The sequence below is a fragment of the Dermochelys coriacea genome, chromosome 8 (genome assembly GCF_009764565.3).
Source record: "Dermochelys coriacea isolate rDerCor1 chromosome 8, rDerCor1.pri.v4, whole genome shotgun sequence".
Taxonomy (NCBI): Eukaryota; Metazoa; Chordata; order Testudines; family Dermochelyidae; genus Dermochelys; species Dermochelys coriacea.
Window position 1 is genome coordinate 104,839,646 of NC_050075.1, and position 20,568 is coordinate 104,860,213.

General features: G+C 40.5%; 1 protein-coding gene across 5 annotated transcripts in view; it reads right to left on the reverse strand.

The window, feature by feature from the left end:
* Positions 1–20,568, reverse strand: part of MAST2 (microtubule associated serine/threonine kinase 2) — a 401,769-nt gene that overhangs the window by 200,847 nt on the left and 180,354 nt on the right. For all 5 annotated transcript variants that reach the window (XM_043491345.1, XM_038412329.2, XM_043491346.1 and 2 more), the window contains one exon: positions 1,813–1,844. In XM_043491345.1, coding sequence (XP_043347280.1) covers positions 1,813–1,844 — 32 coding nt within the window. The remainder of the gene's footprint in view (positions 1–1,812; positions 1,845–20,568) is intronic.

A 20,568-nucleotide genomic window follows, 5' to 3' on the forward strand; every position in this document is an offset into this window, starting at 1 on the left:
TGATTTCACAACAACAAAAACCTGCAGGGATTAGTAATGAGAATCTAGTTTTTTCATGTCTTCATTGTCCAAACCGCAGTGACCAAATGTTGTTCCCATCAGTGACTTGTGTGGAATTAGTTTATTAAATCTCAGTACAAGCCCACTGGACATTTTATCCAGAGTACAAAGGTTGGGATTGGAAGCAACAGGGACCACTGTTGGCAGTCTCAACAAAAAAGGCAAACACTGTCCGCTGCATGAATGCTGAACTCCCCACTCACTCCTGTAAGTTTCCTTCATGTCAGGTTTGAGCCATACTGACTAAGCAATTGAGTAGGCTTGCACTACCACTGGCTGTCCTCCACCTCTTAAAGAGATGAACAGAGGACTTTAGTCTCCAACGTGGCACCTTTCAAAAACACTTTAAAAGCACATGAAAAATGTTAATGGAAAAAAAATATATCCGTCTCTGATAGCTCTGTGTGGATTCAACAGTTGAGAATCTGCACGTATTTTTGTTGAAACAAGACTTATGTACTCCTAGGGGAATTCTGCTCCACTGCACCTGCTCAGAATTTATGTCCCCTGTATATTTTTTTGCTTCCCTGCAGAAAAATGACTTTCTGATGGGGAAGCAAAGGTAAGCCACAAGAGGGGTCATGCAACCCTCCCCAGCAGTATGTTTTGGGTGCCCAGGGCAGCCAGCAGAGAGGTAAATCACTGGCGGGGGGGCAGCAGGAGGCAGAACTGGGGTAGACCCAGGTGATGGCTTCTGCTCTCTGCCGGGCTCAGCTGCTAGTCCAGGCTGGGCTAGGGAGGTCAGGACTTCCTCTTCCACTGCAAGGCATCAGGGCCATAGCCAGACCTCTCCACAGATTTCTCCCCTGGCTGCAGGAAGCTCTGCAAATTCCCCCACTCCCACGCCCCGCTTCCTGCACCCATCACACCTCAGCTGCAGGGAGAAGGATCCCTGTACAGGAAGCTGCTCCCCCAGCTGCCCAAATCCCTGTGCATCCAGACCTCCTCATACTCTGAGCCTCCTCCCCCCCCTCAAACCCCCCAATAAGCTCCACTCCCCCTGCACCTGGAACACCCCAACAAGCCCCGGGCACCCAGATCCCCACCCCACCAAGCCCCAACCAGTTGCATCTGGATCCCCACCCCACTGAGACCCACTCTATCAGCATCTGGACCCCCCATTGAGCCTCCCACATGCAGACCCCCTGCCAAGCTCTATTCCCCCCCACCCCCGGAGCCCCAACCACCGTCACCTGGACCCCCCCTGCAGAGTCCCATTACCATTGCACCCAGAACCCCCAACAAGCCCCTGTGCATCCAGATCTTCCCCACATCCGGATCCCCCACTGAGCTGCCTGCACCCAAATTTCCCCACACTGATCTCTCTCAAACTACACATGGATCCCCCCCATACTAAGCCCCTACACACTTGGATCCTTCCTTGCTGAGCCTACCTGGTGCATCTGGCACAGAGGAGCAGGGCCCTGGACTGTTTTTGGGGGCAGGCCCCATCCTTGAATTCTGTCAGGGTTGGGTGCAACCTCACTGCTGAGTCTGTGTTGCGGGAATGGGAGGGAAGACGCATGATGATCTCCCACCTCTGTGCAGCCAGTGGCCTGTGCTCCCCAATGCCAGGCTGGAACCTCCATATTTATTTGACAATTAAAATTTGCAGAATATTGCAGAATTTTAAAATATTGTGCACAGAATATATATATATATATATATATAGTAGAATTTTTAATTTTTTTTGGCAGGGAATGCCATCAGGAGTACTTATGGCAGCAATAGATTAAAAGTAATTATACTTACAAGCTTCCTCTTCTAGGGAGACTGAGTTCCTTCTGGAAAAAATACGAACAAAAAAATTAGAAAATTAATGAAGAAAGATCTTAAATTAACTTCCTGTTTATCTAATCTAGTAATATTACTTCATAAATAAAATATTAAGGGCCAGATTTTCAAAGATGTGTTCAAAAGATGCCAGCACTCCTAATTGGTTACCACATATATTATCATTGCACACATAATATGGTATTTGCATCTGTTTATAGCCAACTGGGCACTCAACTGGCCAGGTATGCACACAAATATTTGCTTTGACTGCACAATTATGGTATTTACAGTTAGAAGCATACAATTGTATATAAACATACCAACCATCTTTGCAATATATTCTATTCTGTCCTATACAGTTCATCATTCTAGTATCTGAGTGCCTTCCCATAGTGTATCAAGCAACATGATAACATCTGTCATGTGTTTGTTCTCTTATCTTCTCCCTGGGGGCTAAGTGTGTGCAGTGGAGTTTTAGTCTTGGAGGTTTTTTTTTAAATATATACATATTGCTGCTACATGTTTGAGAAGACAACCTCAAAGAAATGCACCTTGCACTTAGAATCAGAACATTTCGCCATTAACTGTAAAGATTACAAGAAATGGAAATAGATAAATATTTTTTCAACTTCCATCTCAGGTAAGCACATTTATCTCTCTTTTTAAAAGCATTTTACACTGCTGCATTTTTAATATTTCACCACTAGATGGTATCATCATCTACTCAGAGTCCACTTTCAACAAGGCACACAAGAAAAGTCAAACAGTACAGTTAAAGAGCCACACGTCTATTTAAAGGGAGGGTTTTTTTAAATAATTCTACTACTCTGTCTTTTTAATAGGACAATGTGAAGATAAATATCACATTTTAAAAAATTAAAATTTAATGGTGTTATTAATAAGATCAAATGCAATTTATTCTAACTGACCCTAATATAAATCTTAAAATTTACTTTTTACCATTTACAATTATTACAGCTGGAGCCAGCATATTTTCCTGTTTGCAATGCTACTGAGGCCCAGCAGTGGCAAGGGAGGGATGGAGTAGGAGCGGGACCTGGGGCCGAGTGGGGTAGAGCACCCCCTGGGAACTGAGGAAGTCGGCGCCTATGTTTAAAGGTTTCAGAATAGCATCCGTGTTAGTCTGTATCCGCAAAAAGAAAAGGGGTACTTGTGGCACCTTAGAGACTAACAAATTTATTTGAGCATAAGTTTTCGTGAGCTACAGCTCACTTCATCGGATGCATGCAGTGGAAAAAACTTTGTGCTTAAAAGGTTATGTTTGTTTTTATTCTCATTTGTACCTATGGGAGTCACTTTTTGTTATCCATGAAAACAACATTTTTCTTAATCCATAATCCACTCTCTGAATTTGGAAATTAACACATTTTATTTTAGAAAAACACATGGTATATTATATACGATCTCTCAATGTAACACAATCAAATATGCCATGACTGAATTGCACTCTATCCCTATAGTATTCACATTCATTCTGTGATTACGCTTAAATGAATACACTGCATCCGATGAAGTGAGCTGTAGCTCACGAAAGCTTATGCTCTAATAAATTTGTTAGTCTCTAAGGTGCCACAAGTACTCCTTTTCTTTTTGCGAATACAGACTAACACAGCTGCTACTCTGAAAACTGCAATTATAGCATCAATATACAATACAGTTTTTCAAATTCAACACCTCTAAGGCCTTGAGTATAATAGGGAGAGTAATCAGTGGTACAGCAATCAGTTTTTATATCCATTGTTCCTCTATGTCCCACTTCATATTACCCTCCTGAAATGTCCCTTCATTCCTACTTCGCAGACCCTCAGACTGCAATCCACCTGAAACTACAATCTTCTATGCCCACTCAATAGTATCCTCCTTCCCCAGCCACGTCCCCTGACCCCCCAACCATTGCTCCCCTGCTTAACTGACTGAATCAGGAACAGCAGACCTGGTAGCTCTGCAGCTTCACCGCCCGCCCGTGTCCCCCCCCCCCAACAGGTTTTAAAGGCCCTAACGGCATGGAAGGGCCAAAGCAAGGGGAACGGAGGTGGAAGCTCAAGGACTGCGAACAGCAGCACCACCAGCTCTGCTCTTCCTGCTGCAGCTTCAAACCATGCACCATCAGCAACTCACTGTCTGCAGAGTTATAAAGCCAGACCCAGGGATATAGGGAGGAAGGGATTACTGGAGAAGGAACCAGAATATGTGGGGAATACAGCTGATACAGAGGGGAATAGCAAGGGGGGCAGAAACTGAAGTCTCAGCTGATGAGCCACAGCAGGACAGCCATCTGAGACTTGCATTTAAGGAAAAGGAGTGCAGACATTTCAGGAAAGACATAGTGGAGGCACTGCACAAAGGGGCAGGGCAGGGAATAAGAAGGTGCAAAAAGAGTGGTGTCGTAGTTGGTGAACTAAGGAGCTTTCATTGGTTGAGGAAACTGGAACGTCCATATTGGCACTCAGCTGATTGCATCTTTACACCTACAGATTATCAGGATAACTTCAATCACACAAAAGTACTTATATGTGGACTTAAGGTGCATTTCAATCAATCAGTTAAAGTACATTGCACTCAACTGACATTTCAAGTATAGACAAAACCTAACAGAAGAGCCTGACAATACTTCATGGAGATCTGTAGTTACTTATTTCCCTTAAATTGGGATCAGAGCTTGGAAATTAGTTTCTGTAGCACAGCTAAGGGAAGCAAGCTTCAGTATGTTAATTATGAAGTAAGTGTTGGTTACTAGACTTACTTTACCATGCTAATCCTGCCAAACATCATACAAAGAGAACTTGGCAGTACATATTTATGCATTCTTGAAACAGATTCATATTTTAAATGGCAAGATGATTAATATAACACTGTCATGCTATGACCACCAAATATGACCTGGTATTTAGCTTTGGGTATAGTAATTCTTTCATTGTTCCACAACTCAATAAATCCTCTGAGTAACTGTGCTAATTATGTAAAATGTTTTCTTCCATATAAAACATAACCCCAATTTAGAGTAAAACAACAAAGAATAGTAGATTCCATGCACAATCTGAAGTATCTGTGTCTGAGTACTTTAACTGTCAATACATAGATATATTATCCTGATTACCTCAGCCTAGCTCTGTGCCGCCTGCTCTCAAGGTCAGTAATATAATCCTCTAAATGCATGTTTATTTTCAGTATCCTCTTACAAAAATGACAGACTGTCAATTTGTCTAGTTTTATTTCTCAAACTTTTTTCCACAGATGAAACCGATCAACAATTAGCATAAAGGATAAAGTCAAGTCCTGATGAAGTTGAACAACATGACCAACAACTGAGGTCTTATTCAACATGTTGCTCGGAGAATTGAATTACTGAGAACAGAACCATTCTGGAATCATCCCGTTCAATTAACTTATGTTCTCTAAAATGTGATTCATCAGGCTGTATCTTTACATACAGAGGAAAATGACATTAAATTAATTATCTGTTTTATTGTAAAGTAATAAAATTAACTTAGGGATTGTTTAGCAATACTAAGTTTTTAACTTAATAATCACAGAAGAAAGGTGCAGTGTTTTAGTCATTTTGGGAGTAGGTGATGTACCACACTGTCTTCCTTTAATCACTCTTTATAAAAGCACCATGGAGAGATATTTCATCAGCACTTTATCTCAATATTGCAATTCGTCCTTGAATGTGTAGCTGGACATATGGCACATACCCACAGGCAAAGTGGGATGCTAAAATGTGCTCTAATGCACCATACTTTGGCCCTTTCAAATTAACTGAAAATCACCACCACCTGAATGTTCCCAGTTTCTGCCAGCACAGGCACCAGGGTTCCTGAGGCCTTTTCTACACTAACAGGGTAAGTCGACCTACATTACGCTACTCCAGCTACATGAATAACGTAGCTGGAGTCGACATAGCTTAGGTCGACTTACTGCAGTGTCTACACTTCACTGCATCGACGGGAGATGCTCTCCTGTCAACCTACCTTACCCCTCTTGTTCTGGTGGAATACCAGAGTTGACCAGAGTGCGCTCTGAGGTCAATTTAGTGGGTCTTCACTAGACCCGCTAAACTGACCCCTGTTGCATCGATTGCAGAACATTGATTGCCGGTAAGTGTAGACATGGCCTGAGATAGCCTTTGACTTTGGAACTCTTATTTGGTAAGCTTATCACTATCCTAGCTGAGGCACCAAACATGATGATATAAAAGTATTTCTATAGCTAGAGGGGAAAATACATTTTGCTTGGTAAATTAAAGATATTTCACAGATGTGGTAAGATCAACTGACACTCACTGACCTGACACCTGCACTCATATTTTAAATTTTTCCTTTGCTGACTGTAAATATTTGCTTTAGGGTGCACTATCAACCAGCAGGGGATTAATTAAATCTGTTTCTGTACATAAACCACTTGCATTACAGAAATGATAATGAGGATTAGAATCTCCACTTCTGATGGAAAATACCACCTGCCCATGCAAGGACATCAACTATAATCCATCCATCAGACTGAAAAAGGAAGGAATTTTTAATGGTTTTAAAAAAAAATCTAAGCTTTTCTTTCCCTGCAAGTATCTGTCAAGAAAATCTGCTATTTCTTACTACAGGAATGTTTATAAATGGATATTAAAAATATCATCTTTCAATTTCCTTCTCTCTAAAAATTAAAATATCATCATTTGAATTTGGTTGCCAAACTGCACTGCAAAGAGATTTAAACATCAATACTAACAACATGAGCATTTTACCAACAACGTATCTATAAAATGAAATGTTGGATTAATTTGTGGTACACACCGCAGATATTAATTTCCATAATTTACTATTTTATTGCAAAACTAAATAATTAAAGATTATATTGTTATATCATCTGATTAAATATAAAATATGCTTTGAAGTAAGGAAATTGCTACCTTAACACTTTCCAATACCACCTAAAATCAGCAATATTGAGAAGATGTAGACACCTGCAATACCATTAGCCCACACACTTTAGAGGTGCTTTGCCTGCAATAATGTTAATATATAATTATCATCATCATGGGTATTTCAGACCTAGCAGTGTGTTCTCTCTCACACTTCTGCTGCTAGCCACATGTTGAATTACAATGTACCAGGATTTTCCTCCCCTTACAAAGCCTGCATTGCAAGGTCAGAGCAGCAGCAGCAGCTTTAGGACAAATTTCGTACTGTGGAAGGGTGATATTAACTACTGAAGGCACTGATCATAATGTATAATTATTTTATTATTCTAAATGCCCACACATAAACCAACAAAACAATCAAATAAGTTTGGGATTACTTTCCAAATTCAGAGTGATAGCCATGTTAGTCTGTATCAGCAGAAAGAACGAGGAGTACTTGTTAGTCTCTAAGGTGCCACAAGTACTCATCGTTCTTTCCAAATTCAGTATAGTCTCATGTCAGTAAGAAATATCATTTGTAAAATGTATTGAAACAACCAACTGGAAAAAGGATTTGATATTCAACTGACAAATAGCCTCACTCCTCTAAAGAACGAGTTTTTGTCAATCCTCAAAACCATGAGTCAAGAGCTAGCACATAATATAACATGTAAATTTCAGCTTCGTCTCCCACTTTCTTTTTTTTTTAAATGCACAATGCTTTTAAGAACCCAGCACTAGCAAAACAAAGAGCTTTCAGGTTTCCCTTCAGAGCTCAGTCACTATGAAATGGCTGGAAACTAGAAAAACATCTGTATACTAAAGGGGAGTACCAGACCAGGGCAGCAACCCATAGTAAAGAATTTACACACACTAAGGGTCATCTACATATTATAGCAAATAGCCCTGGTGATAGTACAGCTAAGTATCCAAGTCAAACCCACTCACATAATCTGGCAAGACACTGTGGCTCCAAAAGCCTAAAATCTGTCATTCCACTTACTTCAGGGTTTCATCAAGATTTTAAGGCAATCAGTTACCTATAGGATTGCCAATTTTCTAATGGCACAAACCCTAGTCCCACCCCCACTCACTACTTCCCCCTCCCTCAGTGGCTCTCTCTCCCCCACGTTCATTCACTTTCACTGGGCTGGGGCTGGGGCAGGGGTGCGGGAGGGGGTGAGGGCTCTGGGGTGGAGCCAGGGATGAGGGGCTTGAGGTGAAGGAGAGGGCTCCAGATTTAGGGGGCTCAAGGCTGGGGCAGGGGATTGGTGTGCAGGAGGGGGTGAGGGCTCTGGCCTCGGGGGAGCAGGCTCTGGGCTGGGGCCAGGGCTGAGGGCTTTGGGATGCAGAAGGGGACTCCGGGTTCAGAGGGGCTCAGGGCTGGGGCACAGGCTTACTTCAGGTGGCTTCCGGGTCAGCAGCGCAGCGAGGGAGCTAAGGCAGGCTGCCTGCCTGTCATGACATGAGATGTGCACACCCCGGAAGTGGCCAACAGGTCCAACGCTAGTAGGTGCGGGGGGGGAGGAGGAGGGGGAAGAGCAGGAAGTGCCACACACTGCTCTTGCCTGCCGCAGGCACTGTCCACAGCTCCCACTGGCCGAGCTCGGGGTGGGGATAGCGCGCAGAGCCCCATGCCTTCCCCCTACCTAGGACACGGACCTGCTGGCCGCTTCCGGGGTGCAGCATGGTGTCCCAGGACAGGTAGGGACTAGCCTGCCTTAGCACCACAAACCAGAGCTTTAACGACCCAGTTGGCGGTGCTGACCCGAGCTTCCAGGGTCCCTTTTTGACTGGGTGTTCCATCGAAAACCTGGACACCTGGTCACCCTACTTACCTAACTGCCAATGGTTCAAGAGTGCATCTCAGAAGGTATAAGGGAATTTCCCTACTTTCAATTTTTTTAAATGTTGTTCTCCTCCAGTATCTTATTTTTAAAATTAAATTAGTTAGCAAGATAAAATGACTCACTACACAATATTTTTCTGATATGGACTTTTGTTTTCTTGAACAAGTCTCGTCCTGAATGCTATATTACACTATACACTATGGATTGTGTCCGACTCTAAACTGCCTGCACAGGATATTAAGAGGGACTAAGTCCTCAGTCTCGCTTTCCTGTCAAACCTCCCCACATCATGGCTTGGATGAGGGTATGAGAGCAAGGACTGCGTGCTCTGTACATTCCCAAGCAAGTGGGCAGGGCCTTGCCCCACCCCTTCAATGAGTCAGCCAACAAAGTTGAGCTGATAAAGGGGTGGCACAGATTACTTCCTCATGGGAGCAAGGAAGGGATAGGGAAGGAACTGAGATTCTCAGAGTCACAATTTCTTCTCAGGTTTCAGAATAGCTGCCTGTTAGTCTGTATTCGCAAAAAGTAAAGGAGGACTTGTAGCACCTTAGAGACTAACAAATTTATTTGAGGATAAGCTTTTGTGAGCTACAGCTCACTTCATCGGATGGGAGTGAGCTGTAGCTCACGAAAGCTCATGCTCAAATAAATTTGTTAATTTCTTCTCAGGGTTCCTCCTCCTGGGACTAAGAATAAAGACTCAGTCTAGTCCTACATTACCATTAAAGAAGCAGGCTACTTCTTTTCATGATAAAAACAGTAGTTAAATAGTTGATCTCAAAAACCATTTAGCTGATAATATTACACAATGGCTGGTTTTTCAAAATGAATTAACCTCCTCTCTGGACTCCCTGCCAGATTTAAGAATCGCAGGTACAGTAACTTGACTGTGCCCTCTAGCTCTATACCACCCTGCTGAATCTTTAAAGACCTCAGTAAACTAATTTACTAAAGAGAAATGGCAATTTGAGTGGCATGCTGAATGAAGGGCTAAAGAAATTTTGCTGCAACACATTTCAGTAATGTCCTACACCTAGCCCACAATATGACGACAGCATGTCACAAAAACAGGTAGATTTGATTAGGAAGACCGACGAACAAAATTTAGAGCTATGTTTTGAATACTAGCGCTGTCATGTCTGACATGCATAAGGCATGCCTGCCAAGCTTCTTTATGCAACAGATTTTATTTGAAGAGAGAAACGCTCAAGAAATCAGTGTATGTAATGGCACATGTTTAGGAGTAACATTTATATTTATTAACTTGAGGAGAGTGCAATGTAGACATGTTTCATACATGGGGCAGAAGCAAAATAACAGAAAAAAATGGAGTAGGATTGGCTCTAGACACACCTTTATACAGTAACTCCTCACTTAAAGTCATGCCAGTTAACGTTGTTACCTTGCTGATCAATTAGAGAACATGCTCGTTTAAAGTTGTGCAATGCTCCCTTATAAAGTTGTTTGGCAGCCGCCTGCTTTGTTCACTGCTTGCAGAAAGAGCAGCCCGTTGGAGCTAGCTGGTGGGGGGCTTGGAACCTGGCTGGACCATCAGCCCCCACATCAGCTCCCCGCTCCCCTAAGCTCCCTGTAAGCAGCCGCCCAGCAGGCTATCAATTACCGGCAGTTCAGCTGTCCCTCCTCCCACTGCATGTGTTGCTCCTGCCCTCTGCCTTGGAGCTGCTCCCAGGAGCCTCCTGCTTGCTGTGCAAGGCAGAGGGAAAGAAGGGTGCTAATGTCAGGTTATCCCTCTCCCCCCCGCTCCTGTCCCCCATCTCCATAGAGCGAGCAGGGGTGGTTGGGGATACGATAGGGCTCAGGATGGAGGGAGCTTGCTGGCAGCAGCTGCTGTCTCAACTTGCTGATCTCCTTAAAAAGGCAACGTACTTAGAGTTGGGTAAGCATACTTAAAGAGGCAATGTGCATCTCCCTCTCACACACACACAGCGCCAGGGCGTGTGCGTCTGTCTCTCTCTGCCATGCTGTCTCCCCTCCCTCCATTTGTGCTGCCTTGTAGAGTGTGAGGCTACATTAACAACATGTTAACCCTTGAGGGCTCAGCCAAGTACTAGTTCATCATTTAGCAGTAAGGTATTCCCTGGGAAAGAACCCACCCTCTTCCACCCTTGGACTTCACCATCTCAACCAAGCTTCACAATCATCTTTGCTGTGCACAATATTAAATTGTTTGTTTAAAACATATACTGTATATATATATAGTCTTTTGTCTGGCGAAAAATTTTTCCCTGGAACCAAACCCACCCTTTTACATTCATTCTTATCGGGAAATTGGATTCACTTAACATCGTTTTGCTTGAAGTAGCATTTTTCAGGAACATAACTATAACGTTAAGCAAGGAGTTACTGAAGAATCATAGAAATGTAGGGCTGAAAGGGACCTCATAGGAATAAGTATAGCTAAACCATCCGGGGTCAGATGTTTGTCTAACCAGTTCTTAAAAACATCCAACAATTAGAATTTCATAGCACCCTAGATATCCTGTTCCATTGCTTAATTACCCTTATAGTTAGAAAGCTTTTCCAATATCCAACATAAATCTCCTTTGCTTCAAACTAAGCTAATTACAACTTGTCCCACCATTGATGGCCATGAAGAACAACTGAGCACAGTCCTTCTTCAAATATATAAAAGGTTGTTACAAGACTATTATCATGTCCTCCCTCAGCCTTCTGTTCTCTAAATTAAACATGCCCTGTTCTTTCAACTTTTCCTCATAGGTAGGGCCCTATCAAATTCACCATCATGAAAAACATGTCACAGACCATGAAATCTGGTATTCCCCTGTGAAATTTGGTCTTTTGTGTGCTTTTACCCTATACTATACAGATTTCATTGGGGAGACCAGTGTTTCTCAAATTGGGGGTCCTGACCCAAAAGGGAGTTGCAGGGGGGGTCACAAGGTGATTGTATTGCCAACTTTACTTCTGCCCTGCCTTCAGAACTGGGTGGCTGGAGAGCAGCAGCTGTTGGTCAGGCACCCAGCTCTGAAGGCACCCCCCCACCAGCAGCAGTGCAGAAGTAAGAACAGCAGTACCATACCATGCCACCCTTTACTTCTAAGCTGCTGCCTTCAGAGCTGGGCAGCTGGAGAGTGGCGGTTGCTGACTGAGGGCCCAGCTCTGCAGGCAGCAGCGCAGAAGTAAGAGTGGCAATAGTGTACCTTGCCATCCTTACTTCTGCGCTGGTGCTGGCTGTGGCTTTGCCTTCAGAGCTGGGCTCCCAGCCAGCAGCTGCCATTCTCCAGCTGCCAAGCTCTGAAGGCAGTGCCGCCACCGCCAGCGCTGAAGAGTAGCAGTACCGCAACCCCCACCACACAATAACTTGTGACACACACACACGCAACTCCTTTTTGGACCCCTAAAATTACAACACTGACTTTTCAGATTTAGATAGCTAAAATAATGAAATTTACGATTTTTAAAATCCTGTGACCATGAAATTGATCAAAATAGACCATGAATTTGGTAGGGCCCTAATAGTAGGTTAGGTTTTCTAAATTTTTTTTTCCTCCTTTTTGCTCTCCTTTGGATTCTCTTCAATTGGTCCACATCTTCCTTACAGCATGATGCCCAAAACCAGTCATCTGTGTCTTACTTATGACACTCTTGTTAATACACCCCACAATGACATCAGGCTTTTTCATAATGGCATCATACTGTTGCATCATATTCAATGTATGCTGCACCATAACACCCTAGATCATTTTCTGCAGTACTGCTACTTACCAGTTATTCCTTTTGTGTTTGTGCATTTTATTTTTCCTTCTTAAGTATAGTACTTTGCCCTTGTCTTTACTGAATGTCATCTTATTGATTTCAGAGCGATTCTCAACTCATCAAGATCACTCTGAATTCTAATCCTGTCTGCCATAGTGTCTGCCATAGTTTGCAAACCCTCCCAGCATGGTGTCTTCTGCAGATTTTATAAGCACATTCTCCACTCAATCATCCAACTCATTAATGAAAATACTGAAGACTACTGGACTCAGGACAGACTCCTGCGGGACCTCACTTGATATGTCCATCCAGTCTGATAGCAGCTGCTACTCTGAAACCTACTCTCTGAGAGTAGATGTTCATCCAGTTATGCACCCACCTGACAGTATTTTCATCTAGACCGTATTTCCCTAGTTTGCACACGAGATTGTCATATGGGACTGTGTCAAAGGCCTTACTCAAGTCCAGATATATGTCAGACAATCCACAAAGATGCAATATCAATGGCTTAAAAGGAACCATATAAGAGTCTATCTGCTGAAGTAAAGCTGTTACCATAGGCTCGAGACAGACAGACAGTGTAAAAAATGAGATGCAGAATAACTCTGCGTGTAAAGTCAGGGCCACAGTTAGACATTGGAAACATTCAAATTTGAGTATTTGCTAAGTGTGCATGACCATGCGCCAAACCCTGCTTGCTGTACTCATACAATTAGTCCTTGGAAGTAAAAGAGAGTACTCACAGGAGTAAAGTGTGCAGCATTAGGTCATGTGTATAATTTCATGGTTGCTAGTTAACGCTGGTTATACATTGCCATTATATACGTTCTTGATACTTCCATACTTGTAATAATGTGTTAAATTCTGGAAAACTCCAAAAAAAAAAAAAAAAAAAAAGATACAGTGAGCAAATTAAAAAGTTTCTTCCACCAATTTAGTAAATTTTACCAGCTTGAGAAAGATTCTGACCAAAAGCAAACCATCTTAGGAAAAAGAAAAGGAGTACTTGTGGCACCTTAGAGACTAACAAATTTATTAGAGCATAAGCTTTCGTGAGCTACAGCTCACTTCATCGGACGCATTTAGTGGAAAAAACAGAGGGGAGATTGATATACACACACAGAGAACATGAAACAATGGGTTTATCATACACACTGTAAGGAGAGTGATCACTTAAGATAAGCCATCACCAGCTGCATTCCACCAAATGCATCCGATGAAGTGAGCTGTAGCTCACGAAAGCTTATGCTCTAATAAATTTGTTAGTCTCTAAGGTGCCACAAGAACTCCTTTTCTTTTTGTGAATACAGACTAACACGGCTGCTACTCTGAAACCCATCTTAGGAAAGTTGTAAGTACCGAACAAAGGGATACAGAAGGAAAGTGCCTTCACAGAAGTTAGCATTACAGCAGCACTGCACTATTGTTAGAACTGTTTTTGAAATTGTTCTCTGCCTTATCTTCTACAGAAAGTTTTTTTCTTCAAGACTGGGCATGCAAAAAAAAGAAATTGTGACAGCTCCTAAAAATGCTAAGACCATTACAAATAAGCAAATACTGGTGGTAACATTACCCTGTTATTAAGCCATTTGCCTTTTGTACTAAACACACATCTTCTCACCCCCACTCCCTAAAAAGTTAGTAATTTCATTGCTTCGAATGTCATAACAAAAAGTTGGCATGCCAATTATCAGGCTACAAAACTAAAAATATTTACCATATTTGAACCCTTATATTAGGTTGAACAGTGACCCCAAACATTTTTTGAAAGAGTTTGGGTGCCTTTTAGCGTTACCCTAAACAAAAAAATTATAAAAAACACAGGTATTTTATGGGTGAAAAATAGATAGTAAATCTATTCAGGAGTTAATTTTCATTCTGTGCATTACCATACATAAAATACACAAAAATCATCGATTACAGAAGAACATCATGCTGAAACATGTGAGCTGTTATAGCACCTCTGGCATTGTACCTTGGCCAAAGAATATGCAATGTCAGTACAGAGAGAATGGAATGATCACGTAACAGTTAGCAGTCAGAACTGTTCTATTTATCTTATCAGATTCATTTCTCACTTGGACCAGGACCAGTGTCAATATAACGTGTTTGGGAAGAGGTAAGAGAGCATTTTTTTGTGTGTAAAGTACCACATACTCATACAACTCTTGCATTGACAATGTAAAGGTAAGTGCTCTTATAGCATCAATAGAACTTTATTTTCAAAAAATGTACATTCCTATACTACTTTAAACAGCGAAAGACAAAGAATCATTCATAATCTAAGATCACTCAAACTCCTATCTCCACTGTAGGCTGAATAGCATTAGTAATAGAACAATAACCACTTTACTACCTCATTTTCCATGGGCCAGATCATACCGCCTAATGGTAAAACTCATGGGAGAGGATCCAAGGGAAGGAAAATTCTAAAGCCCCTTGAAAACTTTCAGCTAGGGAGACAGTCTTCCTCCTCCATGAAAGCAGCAGTAAGTACATTCCCCATGGATCATGGAGAAAATACTTTTAGAAATTGAAAACATAAGTAATCAATTCTAAATGATAGATAGTAATTGATCCTAAAAGGATTTCTAACCATATAAAGCTCCCTTGTCTTCATCTAGTTTATGAATAATAGCTTCTTTAACCTCACAAGGCATCCATTAAGCTCAACAGTTAATTATATCTCTTCTGTATGGACATAATTTACAGGACAGTAAATGTATTCTTTGTACACTCACTCAGTATATGGGCTATCTTAAAGCTACTCCTGCCTTCCCTTTCTACATTGCCAACCCAAGAAAAGAAAGAAAAACAAACGAAGTCTGACCTCTGCTTCAGGGAGGGGAACAGTATTCGCTATAATTTTAGGAAATGGGCACCACACAAAAACTTGAATAGATGAAAGGATAGGTATTATTTTTATCTTTACTTGTACCTATACGTGCAGACAGCCACTGGTATGTTGCCTCCTTCTTCCTATTGTCTGTGTTAAAGAAGCAGCCCTAATCTGTGTGCTTGTAAAAGTCTAAACTGTAGTCAAACTAAATTATGAATGCTTCTCAGTAATGTCAAATGGAGAGAAAAGTCCCAAGTGCTTCATCCTTAGTCAATATTACCAGCAAAAGAGAAGAGCTACAAAAGTTTTACATTTTTGGATTATGTATATAGCAAGAGAAAAATACCAGTATTTGGAAAAACTGAACACTTCCTATAAGTTGCCATTTTTAACTGCACACATCATTCACTTAAGAATTAAGATAGTTCCAAAGGCATTTAAACTATTAGACTGCAGAAGTTAAAAACACTCAATTATTTGCAATGCAATGAAATTCTCATTTTACAGTTAGTTTTGCAAAACAGTAAATGCTCTTAAACTAACAAAAACATTACATTAGATTGTGACATACTCTCCCATGACCAACAGAGATATACAAACCCATCTGTTGAATGGTTTTTATTGAACTAAAAAAAATCCCCTTTGGCAACTGAGATACTTAAAAGTTCTCCATAATTATTGAAATGATGTTGAGGCTGGAAAATGATAATAGCCCATGAACCATATTCTGGTGCTAAAATGAAAAAGCTCGTCATTTTCGCACATGACTAGACTCTGAAGGTGAAATACAAAATGTCAAACTGCATAGATGTGCTAGGCCAAACTTGTAGGATTAATTTACAGATCAAACTGACTGTGGTGAAAGGTTTACATTGGTGTGCGTAGCAGAATCTTCAGGCTTATAGGAGGCAGAATTTATCTAGGGAAAGCAGCACCTATTGCTTTTGTATTCATTCAAAATAAAAGCCAACTAAGCTGGAAGTCGTAGCCATTGATTCACCTAGAACCCTGTCAGGTTTTTAAACATGCAGCTGAAAGGCACACTTGGAGCTACAGGCTGTGTGTTTTGGTATGTACACTGAATTTAGGTTTTTGGACCTCTAAGGTTTCTCAAAAGTGTCATGTACCTCAATATTTTTATAGATTTGTTTTGTGAGGGAATTGCAGTTTCTGAAAAATCCTATTTAATACTGTTGGCTATTTCAGACTTACATATTTGATGCCAAGAAATCTGTTTCACAGTTCTGGAAAATTATTCCCCAATCAAATTCTGGTGGAGTACAGATACTTCCAAAATACACAGATCTGAGAAACTACAGGCTGCGCTTAATGACTTTCAGCTACAATGAGTGATTAGTATGTTTTACAGTGGACTGATATAATCAGTCGATTTTATTACAGGGCTGAGCTCTGTCTAGGACTTGTATTTTTGAGAGAGAGACTCCGTCTTGAAAACATTTTAAAACACAAAATTAAACAAAGAAAATTCTCAAATCTTCAGTCTGCTTTCCCTTACAGTACTTCAGTTCAGATAAGGGCAACCATTGACTTCACCAGCCATAGAATCTTTCCAGAGAAACCAGGCCTATGTCCATTCGAAAGGCTGAGTCAAATTCCACTGTCTTTCCTCCTCCAGTACTGCAAACAGGTCACTTCCCTCCTCATCCTCTAGGTTTAGGAAAAGATGCTATTCTGAAGCCATGATCTGAGCCTGACAGAGGACGAACTTGGAGTTCAGAAGGTAAATATGGGCTGCATTGAGACTAGGAGTATCAAAATTTCAGAAATCCTGACTGGATGTGTTACATGGGTCAGAGACCACGTGGAGCAGTCCCTTATTCCAGAAGACAGTTGAGGAGAGCCTCTTGCTGAAATTAATACATCACATCAGTAATTAATGTAATAAATTTCATTGCTCACACTTAATTCTTCACTACAATACCAGGTTAAGGCCCAAATGTGTACGGCACTGAGCTCCTGACATCAATGGGAGTTAAGAGCAGTCAGCACCTCACAGAATCAGGCCTTTCATTTGTACAGTGTCTTTCATACACTGTAGAAGTAACGCAAACACCAGAATCTTAGCCGACGATGCTCCTTTGCAGCTTCCACACATACCCTATAAAAAGTTACGTTTACTGACAGAAAACAATATTTACTATAAACCAGATTAGCAGCAACATTTCAGTGCAACTTCAGGACAATTATTCCTCAGGGTTAACATGTTAAATTTATAAAATGTATTAAAAACACAACAATATCTACAAGCTAGATAAACAACTCAAAGGAAAAAAAGAAATAAGATGTGTACGTACAATAGGTTTGTTATTGTTGTAACCCTCTTCATTCCCCTACCTCACCAACACACTTTTCTATCTCTTGAGGTGTTATATCTAAGATTGGCAGTTACAATCTTTTTTTTTTTGTTTTTTTACACATTAAGTAGGGAATACCACCACTGGGGCTTACAATGGCCTATTTTTGTTACAGTAGCACATGTATCATAGGTGTTAGAACTGCTCAGCTCCACATGTCCTACCAATGATGTTCTTTTTAAAAAAACAAAAAATAAATAAATAAAAACTCTTAAATATCCCCGCAACGTTATATATTGTATTGATGTTTGAGTTTGGCCTAATCATTACAAAATATTTAAAAGGCATAAAGTTCAATACACAACTGATGATGGAAATCAAATACTTCTTCCTAAATAACCTGCAAACAGAGATCGTCCAAGATTTACCTTTACTATTCCACTCAGTTCTTTTATCAGAGTATACACTATCTTGCATAAAATAAAATGCGTGTGCTGTCTTCGCCACCAACCACGCCTCTTATGTTATGGCATATAAGCACTTCAGACACATTGTTAAATCCTTAATCCATATTTAGACACTTCTGTTTTCATCCAAGCAGAGCTACCACAAGATGCAGCTGTCGGCTGCACTACTCTCAGATGTCTCATAAGAGCACGTCTGTTTTACCAGTCTGAACCAGTAAGAAGAGAATTAATAGAATCAAATGACCCAGGCTAAAACCTTTCATTCCATGTGGAAAAAGGTTTTGATTTGCGATTCATTAATTCACCTACACTCATACAAATAATTACAAACTTAGTTATAACAAACATTCATATTAGCTTTGATTTGTATAAAAGGAAAGTGCAAAAAAGAGATGCAATCTGTTTTTGTCACCCAACAGATTTAGAAGTATTTGGGTTTTTAAATCTTCCACAAACCTTCTACTTCCAAAAAATTATCTTGACATGGAATGTTGGTTAATATTTTGCATCAATTTTTCTTCTAAAAATGTTATAGTAAACTCACTTAAATATTGTGAGGGTACCTGTTACTATTAAACACAACAACATAAATCTATACCCTTAATAGGAAGCTTTCTAGAGTTCAGTTTTTTGTTTTGTTTTTTTTAATATAGACTTCAATAGTTGGTTAAATACGGGAAAAAGAGCAGTGGCCAACACAGAAATTATACACAGTAAGCCATATTCTGATCTCAGTAACAAAGATACAAATCTAGACTAATTCTACTGAGGTCTCTAGTAGTAGTAGTAGATTATTCCAGATTTATACCCGGTAGATGAAATTTTAGACCTCAGTGAACAAAGATTAATTAAATATTAAATATTAGAAGAAACAGAAGATGGAATGCAGACCTTAACCTAAAAAAAGAGAATTACTAATGACACAACTATTAAAAGAGATCAAATCCTATTTTCACCAATGACAACAGAACAGACATGTTAACAGAATTTTAGTATATTTAAATTATATTCCAATGGCTGTTCAAATTGTGAAAGACCACAAATATGTTACAGCACTGTGAATAGGTTGTTTCATCTAACACCGAAGCCCAGATTTTCAAAACAATGCAGGGGACTTAGCCACATCGTTCTGATAATGGAAGATGTCTGATTGAAATCCCCTATGTTGATTTAAAAATCTCAACCTATACTTCTATACACAACTAACAGACTTGCACTCTAACTAGAGCTTTTGAGGTAAACAAAGTCTGGACTGGTTTCAGAGTAGCAGCCGTGTTAGTCTGTATTCGCAAAAAGAAAAGGAGTACTTGCGGCACCTTTGTTAGTCTCTAAGGTGCCACAAGTACTCCTTTTCTTTTTGAGAAAGTCTGGACTGAGTCTGTTCATCATTGGGAAATCTCTAGGGAACATCTAGGTGTGCAGGAAGAGATGGTGGTTGTTCAGTAAACAGCCCTCCTTCCTCATTACTGAGGCCTGGATCTCTACACTTAAAAAGTAAGGTTGACATTGCTACAGCGCACTCGGGGCACTGAGCACTGTAGCTATGCTGACTTAACCCCAATGTAGACACAGCTGTATCGATGGAAAAATGCTTCTGTCCCCCTACCTACCATTGTTCAGGGAGGTGGAGTTCCTGCAGTAATGGAAAAACTTTTTGTTGCTGTAGAAAGTGTCTACATTGCAGTGCTACATTGGCATAGCTGAGTCAGTGCCTTGCCATGGTGTTAGCTAACAACCGAGCTGCTGGAATTTCCGTTTTGCAGAAAAGAAATCATACCATGGTTCTGTATATTTGTGGTCACTAAAGATCATATAATAAGTTAGGGTGTTCATACTGATGTCTTGGCCAAATTCCAACCTAGGAAATTACATCCCGCATCTCTAAAAAATCCATCTAAAGTTAAAATAGCATTTGGTATTCTTCACTTTCCATCCTAGACCATTGTTGTTGGGAACTGTCAACCAGCTGCTGCATTTCATCCCAGAAGTTGTTACATTTTAGTAGTGGATGATCATCTTATATATATATATATATATATATATATATATATATATATATATATATATATATATATATATATATATATATATATATACACATACACACACACACACACACACACACACACACTTTGCAGCAGTGAGGGGAGTTTTACTTATCTTCATACTGTCAAGGGCTCTGAGATTTCTGATGAAAGGCACCAAAGAAAGGCAAAATATTATATTACAACAAAGAAAAAATACTGAGGAATAGGATTAGAAAATCTATTTACTAATTAAAAGCTGTAACTGATATAGTAAATGGGTCTCAGAATAATAGCCCCTGCTGCTTTGCTTCAGTATCCAACAACAACAACAAAAATCAAGATTAAGCAAATTATTTTCAGAAGAGGAATTTTTTTTTCCAACACAGAAGAATTGACTGTCCAGCCCTCCATCCTTCCAACTGGGCCTTGGATTTCATCTTCTAAACCTCTTGCAAGGTTTCAATCTGCATGAAGTGTTGGACATAGGGATTGCGATATCAGATCCAACCTTATGTCTTTGGGTAACTAGAGAATAGCAGTGGTTGTACAGGATTGGAGAGATGATCCACACCAATGGA